Raw genomic sequence first — 11,783 nt, forward strand, 5'->3', positions numbered from 1 at the left:
TTGAAACTTAAAATTTTATTAGGGTTCTGTTTTTCTCCCCTTCTTTTTTGGAAGAAGAGCCATTTTACCTTGTTCAAATTTTCAGCTACATTCTGGCCATCAACCTGGCTGTTTGCTGGTGTTTGAGAATCTTAAAGAAGACATGCAAGGTACACCAAACGTGCTATTTAACCTTCACAAACTCTATGGAGGAAACTAGTGAGGGGAGAATAGTACAGCTGATGTTCTTTCTTGAGTGAGCAAACTTTTGCTTTCTGTGTTTCCAACCTGAATTTGACAGAATGCATCTTTATTTGCTGTGTTATACTTCTTTCCAATAAATTTCTGAGCACTGAATGCTAATTAGCCCATCATCTGGCCCAAGGCAGACCACAGTAGGTAGATGCCTGTTGCTGTAGTACCCCGCCTCCATGAAGGTGCTCATTAATGCTGAATGCCCGTAAGCAGTAACAGAAAATGTTTGGCAGAGAACCCCTTTGCCATTCGGATAGAGGAAGGGACAAGGTTCGGTCTTTTGTAGCTTGTTTGTGCTCTGACATCTTGCAGGGTTCAAGCAGAATGTTTTTGGTCACACTGTGGTAATGGGTTTTTTGTTGTTCTTTCTTCTGGTGCTGCAGTTGGATTGTTTAAGTGTGATTTGCAAAAGCTTAACAGAGTCAGAGCTGTAGAATAATCAGATTGTTCTGAAAGCAAGTGTTCATGAGTATTCAGCAAATAGCTGCAAAGTAATCTGTTTTACAGATAACCTGAGCTCATCCCAGGGCCTGATGTGGAGTATACGTCTCTTTTGTGACTGACCAAGCTGCAGTACAACAGAAAAGGATCTTTTTACCTTAGCCTGCAATGCAAACCGAACTGTAGTGCCTTGAAAAGAAAGCAAAACTCATTCTCGTGTGTGTTAACAAAACTATCAAGAATTTAAGAAATTCTTCTACTTCATTTGGTGCTGATGAGGTCTGAGCAGCCTGAGATGCAAACTGCCAAGAATTCAGAAGGATAAGAGGTTTAGAAAATTGACTGTGGAAAGATTGAAAGGCTTGTTTACTTAGTCTAGAAAAGAGAAAAGTGTGTGTGATAACAGCCTTTCAGGTAATCAAAAGTTGTAATCAAGACCATGAATGCAGCAGAGAGGACTAACAATTTTTTAAAGTGATAAAGCACCAGAGTAGATTTGTCAGGAATGTTGAGGAATATTCCTCATTGGAAGCTCTTGAGAACAGGCAAACTTAGTATGTTACTGTATTGAAAACTGATTTAATTAAATTTAAATCTTCCTCAGCTAGTATTTCTGATTGACACATTAGTCAGCTTTGCTGTACAGTATGAGAAGAAATAAAAAACATGTTTTAGAAGATGATGGTCTGTCATGGTAGTAAGGTTTCATTTTAATTTGAAATAGTTTAATCTAAACACTGCAAATTAAAGTTTGCAGAGGTTCTGCTAATAAAACCATACCCCTTTGTTAGCTGCTGTAATGTTTGTGTTCTGCTAGCAGAAATTCTTCTCTCTGTGGGGCTACCAAAAAATGAGTGAGCAGTTTTCAAAATAGTTTCTACCTAGTGACTTGCTAGCTAAGCCTATGTAAGTTGTAGTGAAGCTTTGAGCTTTCCAAATGGATTGATGCTGCAACTAATACATGTTTTCAGGCAATGTCTCCACAAAATGGATTATAAGGCAGTGTTATACCACAGATTTCTTGCAGACTCTAAGGACAGGGAATTAATACCTTAATTCCTGCAGTTAGAAGTTAGGCATTTCAGCCCATTTATTTTTGGGGAAATCAGCCTGGATTTTCTGTGTGATTACAGGATAGGATTCTGATGAAAGTGCACAGAAAAGGTTAAGCTGTGGACATTCACTGGTGAAATAAAATGAGGGTAAATCTATTAAGCAGGCAAGGAATCTGAACCCAACCCTGAGTGTTTCAGGGCTTTTATTTAGTAAACTCATTTAGTCCAAAACTTGAATAAGACAGAACAAGTAAAACAAATCTGTGGTATTGAAAACTGTCTGAGAATGTTATAAAGAATGTGACCTCAACTTCTGCAGTGTAATACTATTACATATTTTATACATTCTAATACTCTGTTTTATTACATTTTTGTCCTTAACCCTTTGTGTTGTCCTGAAGTGCATCAAGGTACTCGGAACAACTGTCGCTGTCCTCTGTAAATGTTTTCAGTAAATGGAGAAGCTGTTGCTTGTGAGCAAACTTTAACATTGCCTGCTTGTTATGAACCATTGATTGCTTTACATTTTAAAAATGCTAACTTCTGCAAATGAGATTAGACCCCTTCAAGTATTTCTGTGTTCTGGGAAATGACACAATAAAAAGCTCATTGTTAACTGCACACATCAGCTCTGTTTAAGTCACGTCTACTTTGTTCACTTGTGAATTTACTGCCTTATTTACCTCCTCACAAAAAGGCCAAAATACTTGAGGGAAAAATCAAGCTGTTGCTTTGCTGAATGCCTCAGTAGAGTTGCTTACTGAAATCTAGTTGGGAGTCTTCACTATATACACTGATGAACAATCCAGAAAACATTGTCACCTTCTGGACTCAGTTCTTGGCTTGCTTTGGTTAATCTTTTGCCTTCATTTCCCATCAGTTTTTGGCTTTTGATTTATTTAAAAAAAAAAAAATCACCTCCCAAATGTATTCCGTGTTTGGGAATATCAGACAGATTAGTGAATCTGGATTCACAGGGAAGCTGTCTTAAATGTGGCCTTCCCTTGTGAAGTTTTGCCATCCTTGCTGTGTTGATCAGGATACCAGAAAAGTGTTACCATCTTTATTGTGTTTATTAAACATCTTTGCTGGCATAGCGAAGCCTATGTAAAGCAGAACTCTGATATGTATCCTTCTGTTTGTACAACTGTGTGTGTTAAAGAAATCCATTTCATCAGCTGTGCCTCTGCTAGGGAAACACTCCTCAGAATAACAATCTTCCTTTTTCCACATGCCATCTTGTAAAAAGTGAAGTAGTACAGTTTCACCCTGTCAGTCACATTGTGAGAATCCATACCAACAAACATGGTGAAAAACACAGACAATGTGTGGATTTTGCCAAAATGCACAAATCCATTTTCCTTCCACCTGAAACACAACAGTGATGAAATATTATTTATTTACTGAGTGAAGAAATCATTAATTGGGAATGGAATTGAGGTTTCATTTAGATCTAGCTGTACAGAATGCAGCCAAGGCTCTTAAACTGAGAATACTTTTTAAAGATAAGGGAATAAATATGTCTAAAAAGCCTTTGAAAAATGGCACACAACTGCATGTGGTCTCCATATTTCCATTAGTGATGTGTATGTGCTGTGGTCTGAGCACAGAGAGTAGATCGAATGTCCTTGGGGTACATTGATGCTTCTGTACATTGGCAGGCTATCTGAGCTAGACAAAATGTTCAACTCGTCCAGATGTGTCAGATCCACTGTACAACTACTATGGAATTGATCTGCTCATGTGCAGTAAATGAGGTGTATCCAGAACGTATCAACAGATATGCATTGGTCACAGTTGGAGTTGGCAGAATGCTGGAAATGACCCAAATTCTTCTTGGTGAAAACTTCAGGGTTGCTTGGTATTCTATATCTATAACAAAATCAATTAACTGGAAAAACTTATAAAACAGCAAATAATTAAATTGAGTTTCTAGGGAAGATGGTACTTACTCTGCAACAAGGTGCTTGTGAGGACTTCCATAGACGCTGATTTCAGGTAGAATAATTCCCAAAGAAGTGTAGGTCATAAACTTTACCATAGAGGGGTAGCTCTCCTGGTGGCAGACATCTTTTACTTGATGTATTTCAATCCATGATGACTTTGTTTGAATTGTCGGCACTTTGAATCTGCCCCAACAAGCAGCGTGCTCTGACTATCCCCATTCGTTCTGAAGGATTAGATTCAACAGGCATATTGAAGGACATGAAATAGAAGCTGACTGCCTCATCTCCCTAAAAGCTCTTTGCCTCTCTTTCTTTTCTCTGGCATACTGCATGCTGATGACCTGTTCATCATTCAAATACATTGCAACTGTCTTCATTATGAGCAAGCCTTTTCCTTGACTTTTGGTGAAACATTAATGCTACGTCCTTCACCACAAGGTCTGCCTGCTGAGCTATACATCAAATAACAAATCCATCTAACCTTTGAATTCTTCCTTCTTGTCACTTCTTTAAGAATCAAACATTGTAGGGTGTGACAAATTCTGCCCTATCTACATTGCAGATGACTTTATTAGGGATTTGATTCCCTCTGCTTTCTCTGAGTTTGGGGTGTTTTGCTCAGTAGGAAAGCTCTGAATGAGATAATTCTGACAGTACCCACTCATGTTTTCAGCTTTCCTGTAGTGAGTTCTAGTCATGGGTCTGGCTAAAACAAAGTCCTTACCAATGAGAGCAACTTGCTTGAACATTTTACAAAAATGTTATGCCTGAAAATGTGCTGAGCTATAGCGAACCAGTTGTTATTCTTTCTTAAGGTCAAATTAGCATCTATACACTGTTCATTTTCTGGTATTAGGCAGTGTCTGAATCTCTGTTTGGGCCAAATGGGTAGCTGAGTAGCTGGAAAAAATGAAGGATTTGAAGAGATGCAGTACCTTGCAGGTTGAAGCTAACAGCCTGTTTTTTATTTGGATCCTCGGGCAAAACTCCAGTGCAACTCAGTTGGATTGAAGGGTCCGTCCTTATCTCTATGTGACTCAGAAAACTCATCATGAGACCCTAAGGTTACCATACCATTATTAATTTCATTATCAATCAGTGAATATATTAAAAGTCAGTGAGATTCTTGATGACGAGCAATCAAAAGGGGTGAGTCCAGGGTGAGTGTTACGGGACTTGAGCTTGGGGTTTTGGAATGAAGCTTGGCCAGCACAGCACTTGCCGTCAGCACTTTTCTTTAGAGCTTTGCTGTTCCTTTGGCACGAGTCTGTTGACTGAAGGTTACTGTAGGCAAATTATGTCACTGTAAGAAATGACCCTGGCAAGAAATGGCAGGGCTACTGTGTAATGTGAGTGAAGGATAATGAATGACCTGGGAAGTAATGAATAGCTCTTGAAGACTGGCTGATAGACACCTACGTGAACAGTAATGAATACTGATTACAGAAAATTTTATATCATTGGAGAGTAATGTAAAAGAGGGTACCCTCTTCCATCATTGAGCTTTCTTGTCCAGCAGGAGAATGGAGGGTGGCATTTCTGCTTTGCCTTCAATTTCAGGTTGAGCACCTATACTGCATGAGGTGAGAGAATACGTGCAGAAAGCATGTTACTTGGCGGAAGAGCCTCACCAAAGTGGTCAGTAGTGGGTCTTCAGCGTCTGCATCAGACTTAGGTATGAGAACAAGGCATCTGACCTAGTCTAGATTTAACTTAAGCGAAGTTAGAATTAAAAAAAAAAAAAAAAGCTCCATTTCACTCCTGTTAGGTTTTGAGTATAGCACAGCTGAAAACACACTGTTATATACACTGTGGGTTAGGATTTAGCCACGTTTTCAATAGTTGAAGTAGAGGTTTAAATAACACTAAAACTTTTCTTGAGGCTTTCCAGGATGATGCAATTACTGGGCAGGCAGACACTTTAAATGAAAGGAATGTTGGATTTTATCTTGTTGAGGTGGACAGCTGAGAAAAACAAAATATTAATACTACAGTCTTCTATGGTGTAAAAGAATTAATCTGTTTTTACTAATGAAAAAGGCATATATATTTTCACAAATATGAATGGAATTTTTTTGTATTCAGAATTCCTTATAACAGAAGAAAAATATTAGAAACCCTTTCAGAATGTGGTTTTAATACTTCACTATTGCAGGAGTAGCAATTCTTGCAGCACCCTTAATGTGCCATACCAAGGCGCTAGTTTTGATTTCAGCCCATCGTGTTTAATCTCTAAACACAGGACTGTTTTTTCCAAAATTGTTTTCTCTTTTTCAATTGCTTCTGAGTGGAAATGGAGTATCTCTGTTATACAATAAACATGCAAGAAATAAAAGATTTTTGGCTCGGGAGGGAAGGCTGGAAACTGGTAACAATGCTTAACAGTGCTTAACTTCTTTCTGTCACATGCAGTGTTCTTTAAATTTTATCAGTAGCCTTCAAGGTAAAATAGAACTTCATTTCTTTTAGAAAATACTAAGAATTTCTCATCCGGTAGCAGTAATCGTGAAACGCTTTTTCTGTCGTTTCGTTATTCCAGCACACAAGAGCAACACCATTTGAAAGTTCGGTAAAGCATTTGTGTGAAGATTAATAAGTGGCAAGAAAAACACCCCTTATACTTTACACACAGGCTGCAGAAGAGCCCAGAGCAAAGGTCTAAAATGCAGGCCTTCAAACTTGTGAGCCTGGAACGTGTTGTTCGGGGCGGTGGCGTTGCTGCCTCGGGAGAGCTCCAGTGAGATGCCATTTTCCACACTAGCCGAGCGTGCGCTGTACAGTTCCTCCTCATTTCTGGGCCAGTTGTCCTCCTGCTTTTGATCAATTCACGATGTGAGGAGACGGTTTAGTAACCGGAAGATTTGGTTTACTAACTCTCGTGTTCCTCAGCAGTAACGCATCCGAAGGTGGAGTGAACTAACAGGGTTATTGCAGTCAGGATGCCACAAGGGCTGGGGGCTCCGTGAGGGCTATGGGGGCTCCCCGGCGGGCGTGTCAGGACAGGGCCTGGCAGCCAGGCCAGGGGCTGACAGCTGGGGCCTATCCCCCCACCCCAGCCAGGAGCAGGGTGGCCGGCGGCACTGGGGCAGCCCTTGTCCCTGGCATTGGGCACCTCCCTGGGCATGGGCTGAGGTCGGGGCGTGGGCCCAGCTCAGCAGGCCCTATGGCTGGGCAGGGCAGGGCAGGGCTGTGGGAGCGGCGTTGCTCGGGCAGAGGCTGATGCCCCTGAGGGGGCTGAAATGGGGCCATGGGCAGGAGAAGGGGGAGCCCTAAGCAGTGGATAAAGACTGATAGGGCTGCAGTGCCCCAGGGCCATGACAACTGATGTGTTGGCATCAGTATAGTATGATAATCTTTTCACAAAATACATTGTTTTCATTGTATTTTTCTGTATCTCTTGACTCTCTACTTGTCATGAAACCCTGTAGTTCAGCGACCTGTGTCATACCTATGTTTGTATTTTGCTTGCCTTATGATGTGGCTGAATATCATCACTTCTTTCAAGGCCTGTTCCCTGCCATTTTGAACCTGGCCAGCAACGCTCACATCTCCACCAATGCCACCTGCGGGGAGAAGGGACCAGAGATGTTCTGCAAACTGGTGGAGCACGTCCCGGGACGGCCCCTGCGCAATGCCCAGTGCCGTGTCTGCGACCACCGCAGTGCCAATCCCAAAGGCAAGTTTCATGTGGTTTTTTTTTTTTTGCTTTCATGGGTTTGTGTCATTCTTTTTGATGCTTTCCCATGAATACAGGATGTATTGAGGTCAAATACTTTTTACTTTTACTCTCACTACTACATGAGTGAAACTACCTTTGAGCAAAGGGCTGACAGAAAGCATGAACACCTTCAATCACTGTTAAGCACCGCAGAGTCCACTGGCAGCCTTTTTGTCTGGGGGCAGACTTCAGCTTCTTTATGACAGGAAGAAATTGTGCTCAGTGTGAAATAAATGTGCTGGGTGAGAGAAAATGCAGTGAGATATATTTTCAAGAGATGCTTAATTTTTTGCTTTAAAACAGAGCAGCACCCAATTTCCAGTGCAATCGATGGTACCAATAACTGGTGGCAAAGTCCAAGCATTCAGAATGGGAGGCAATATCACTGGGTCACCATCACCTTGGATTTAAGGCAGGTGAGTAACATTCCAGCGAACATCTTTTACTGTATGTAGGATATAAGCCAATGCAACTGATTGCAGTTCGTTTGTGTTTAGGTGGTAGGATATGTAGCAGTTAACCATTTAGTAGCATGTAGTTAAACATGGATGTTTAAAGCTAATATGAACTGATTTTAAACATATGTTTTTTTCAGTTATTCTTCTAGAGCATCTTGGAGATTTCATTCCTATATCAGACATTCCTGTCAGATTCCAGTCAGTCCTTGGAGTGGAAGTGACTATGTTTGTAAGCATATAGGTCACAAGTTGTAATTTATGGCACAGTAACAATTGTGTATGTGTGGATGGGAGTGTTTGCACAGGCATTCCTTCTGTCTTGGTAACCTTTCTCTGCCTGACTCTGCTGTCTTTTCCCCAGCAGTACTCTGATATTGTTTTCCTCCACCTTTGATTTCACAGAAGTTACTTGAAGTCTGGGTTATCAAACACTTATTTTCAAGCAGCAAACAGTTTTTCCAGGATTTAATCATAAATGCAGATTTTATATGTGAGGATGCATCAGTTTCAGTTTAACTATAACTAACAGCCTGTCACCTGATCATTATACAGTTTCTTAGTAAAAGCGTAAATGATTTGCAGTAGGACATGGTAGAAACATTTTACATTTACTGTAAGAAAACAGATCACAATATACTTCCAAATATGAACTCTTTTGATCCATAGGTGTTGTAACTCAGATACTGAGTTTCACAGGAGAATAGAAAGGTAAGTGATTGGAGGGTTATTGTATTCACATCAATTATCTCACAGTAGATCTCAAGTTAAACTCTTCTGTTTAAATTTATCAGTATTTTTGCATATTTACATTAAATATGTAAACCTCTTAATGCAATGTAATGGTCACATTGAAGTGTAAGATGTCAGAAAGCTCAACTGCAGAATCTCCAGAACCCTGAAAACACAGACTTCCCTCAGTTGATAGGTATCCTTCAGGAGTAGAAAGCAAAACACCCATAAAATGGGGCAATGTTAGTGTTGCTGAAACGAAAGTTGATTTGCCCCTTTCTGTGCTTCTCTTTGGACTCATTCTGATCATGATCTTATTGGAAGGAGAACTGGGAAGAAATATTCTATATTTGTATATAGAGAGCAGCCCTGCTGAGAAGGACTTGAGGGTACTGGTGGGTGAAAGCTGGACATGAGCCGGCAATGTGCGCTCACAGCCCCGAAGACCAACTGTATCCTGGGCCGCATCCAAAGAAGTGTGGCCAGCAGGTTGAGGGAGGTGATTCTGCCCCTCTACTCTGCTCTGGTGGGACCCCACCTGGAGTCCTGTGTCCAGCTCTGGAGCCCTCAGGACAGGAAAGACAGGGACCTGTTGGAGAGGGTCCAGAGGAGGTCCACAAAAATGATCAGAAGGATGGAACACCTCTCGTGTGAAGAAAGGCTGAGAGTTGCGATTGTTCAGCCTGGAGAAGAGAAGGCTCCGGGGAGACCTTATTGGAGACTTTCAGTACTTAAAGGGCACTTCTAAGAATCACAGAATCATTAAGGTTGGAAAAGACCTTTAAGATCATCAAGTCCAACCATCAACCCAACACCACCATGCCCACTAAACTATGTCCTGAATTGCCACGTCCACATGTTTTCTGAACACTTCCAGTGATGGTGACCCCACCACCTCCCTGGACAGCCTGTTCCAATGCTTGACCACTCTCTCAGTGAAGAATTTTTTCCTAATATCTAGTCTAAACCTCCCCTGGCGCAACTTGAGGCCATTTCCTCTTGTCCTATCACCAGTTACTTGGGAGAAGAGACCAACACCCTTGTTGCCACAACCCCCTTTCAGGTAGTTGTAGAGAGCAATAAGGTCTCTCCTCAGCCTCCTCTTCTCCAGACTGAACAACCCCAGTTCCCCCAGCCGCTCTTCGTAAGGCTTGTGCTCTGGACCCCTCACCAGCTTTGTTGCCCTTCTTCGGATGCGCTTGAACACGTCAACTTTCCTCTTGTAGTGAGGGGCCCAAAACTGAACACAGGATTCGAGGTGTGGCCTCACCAGTGCTGAGTACAGGGTCACAATCACTCCCCTACTCCTGCTGGCCACACTAGTTCTGATACAGCCTAGGATGCAGCTGGCCTTGTTGGCCACCTGGGCACACTGCTGGCTCATATTCAGCCAGCTGTCAACCAGCACCTCCAGGTCCTTTTCTGCTGGGCAGCTCTCCAGCCACTCCTCCCCAAGCCTGTAGCATTGCATGGGGACAAAAATGGGGACAGAGTTTTTAGCAGGGCCTGTTGTGATAGGACATGGGGTAATGGTTTTAAACTAAAAGAGGGCAGATTTTGACTAGATGTAAGGAAGAAATTTTCAACAATGAGGGTGTTGAAACACTGGCAGAGGTTGCCCAGAGAGGTGGTAGATGCCCCCTCCCTGGAAACATTCAAGGTCAGGTTGGACGGGGCTCTGAGTGACTTGGTCTAGTTGAAGATGTCCCTGCTTATTGTAGGGGGAGTTGGACTAGATGACCTTTAAATGTTCCTTCCAACCCAAACTATCTATGATATCTTCAATGAACTTTTGCTGTCAGTTGTTCTGAAGAGTTAGGGATTATATCTCTAAAACAGTGATTTCTGACCCTGGGGAGGCTGGAACTGTCTGGGCAGAAGTTAGTTCCTCTGTTTTGGCACTTCATGGCAAAGCTTGGAGGGATTCATCATTTATGGGCATGAGGCTGCTAAACTGTATAGAGCATTTGGTAGTTTATTAGCTTGTCAGACATAGAAGAATCCAAAATCTCCTACCTTGCTTCAAGAAAAGAGAAAATAATTTCTGAAGAAAATGCGGTTTTCTTGGCTTTTTTGTGTTGTTTTGCTTTGAACAGATCTATGTGTTGGCCTAAGCTGTTTGAAAATCATAGCTCAACAATCCATTATTAATATGGGGACGCTTCCAAACTCTGTAAGAAGCTTTGTTACTAAGAAATGCACGCTTCAGGTATACAGGTGGTAGCAAGCTTTTGCAAGATCTCCAGACCCTGCTTGAAAGTTATTTTAAAGATAAAAACAGAAGATTTAACTTTGATGTTTTAAAATGAAGTATAGGTTAAACAAATGCTTAGTTTGCTCTTTAATTAGAAAGCAGAACTGTTACAAAAATAATCATAGGGTATCTTTTGTCAGTGACAGAAGGTTTGGATAGGACTTTCTTGTTGTTTGAGAAGTTGGCTTTGGTTTGTAAATGGACAAAACAGGAAGGAAAAATGAAGGAGGAGAGAATGCCTTAGTTTTTATCCTCCTAGAATTTTACTTTGGAAACAGATCAGCTGAGCTGCCCTCTAAATCTTTTGTTCTCCAGCCTTAGCGCTCTTGATGTTTCACCAAATACATATCTTTCCTCTCCTGACTCACGCTCAGTTTCACTAATTCGATTTGAAAAGTTTACCCCAAGGCGCCTTTCTTCTGTGTTTTCCTTACAGAGTTTGAGAGAGAGAAGGCATCTAGGGCTATGCAAACTGAATGTAAATTACTGCTTTGTGAGAAAGGATTTGGTTAATAGAGATCACTTGAAGTCAATGAGTTATTAGAGCTGACTTGATGCGCTTGCTTTTAAGCGAGTCGGCACAAGTAAAGAGTAACAAAAGAAAAGTGTATGAGGGACCTTAGTGATTTTAGTAACTGTTTACTTCATAAATTTAATTGAGAATGAGTTAAAATACTGTTCTAGGACCTTTAAAAGTATTCCTGAAAGTCAGTACCTATAACTGTATGTGTTGCAGTATATCCTTAGCATTGGTCCTTTTATTACATTTCAAGCTTTGTGCATTACGTGTCAAGTAATGTATTAAAGTAAATATGTCCTTTAACTTTCCTTGCCAGAATATAGAATATATTCACACTCTTTTGCAATATGAAGAATGACTATCTGCTCATTATTTATGTTTTTTTAAGTAATTACCTGAAGTTGTAGCAGTAGCAGGAATTGGTTGTT

The 11,783-nt window shown here is 41.2% G+C and overlaps 1 protein-coding gene across 1 annotated transcript in view; it reads left to right on the plus strand.

Annotated features, from left to right (window-relative positions):
* Positions 1-7,183: 7,183 nt before the first annotated feature.
* Positions 7,184-11,783, plus strand: part of LAMA1 (laminin, alpha 1) — a gene marked incomplete at its 3' end in the record, with an annotated part of 62,060 nt that continues 57,460 nt past the window's right edge. The window contains exons 1-2 of the mRNA XM_010287995.1: positions 7,184-7,352; positions 7,698-7,810. Coding sequence (XP_010286297.1) covers positions 7,262-7,352; positions 7,698-7,810 — 204 coding nt within the window. The remainder of the gene's footprint in view (positions 7,353-7,697; positions 7,811-11,783) is intronic.

The sequence above is a fragment of the Phaethon lepturus genome, unplaced genomic scaffold (genome assembly GCF_000687285.1).
Source record: "Phaethon lepturus isolate BGI_N335 unplaced genomic scaffold, ASM68728v1 scaffold355, whole genome shotgun sequence".
Taxonomy (NCBI): Eukaryota; Metazoa; Chordata; class Aves; order Phaethontiformes; family Phaethontidae; genus Phaethon; species Phaethon lepturus.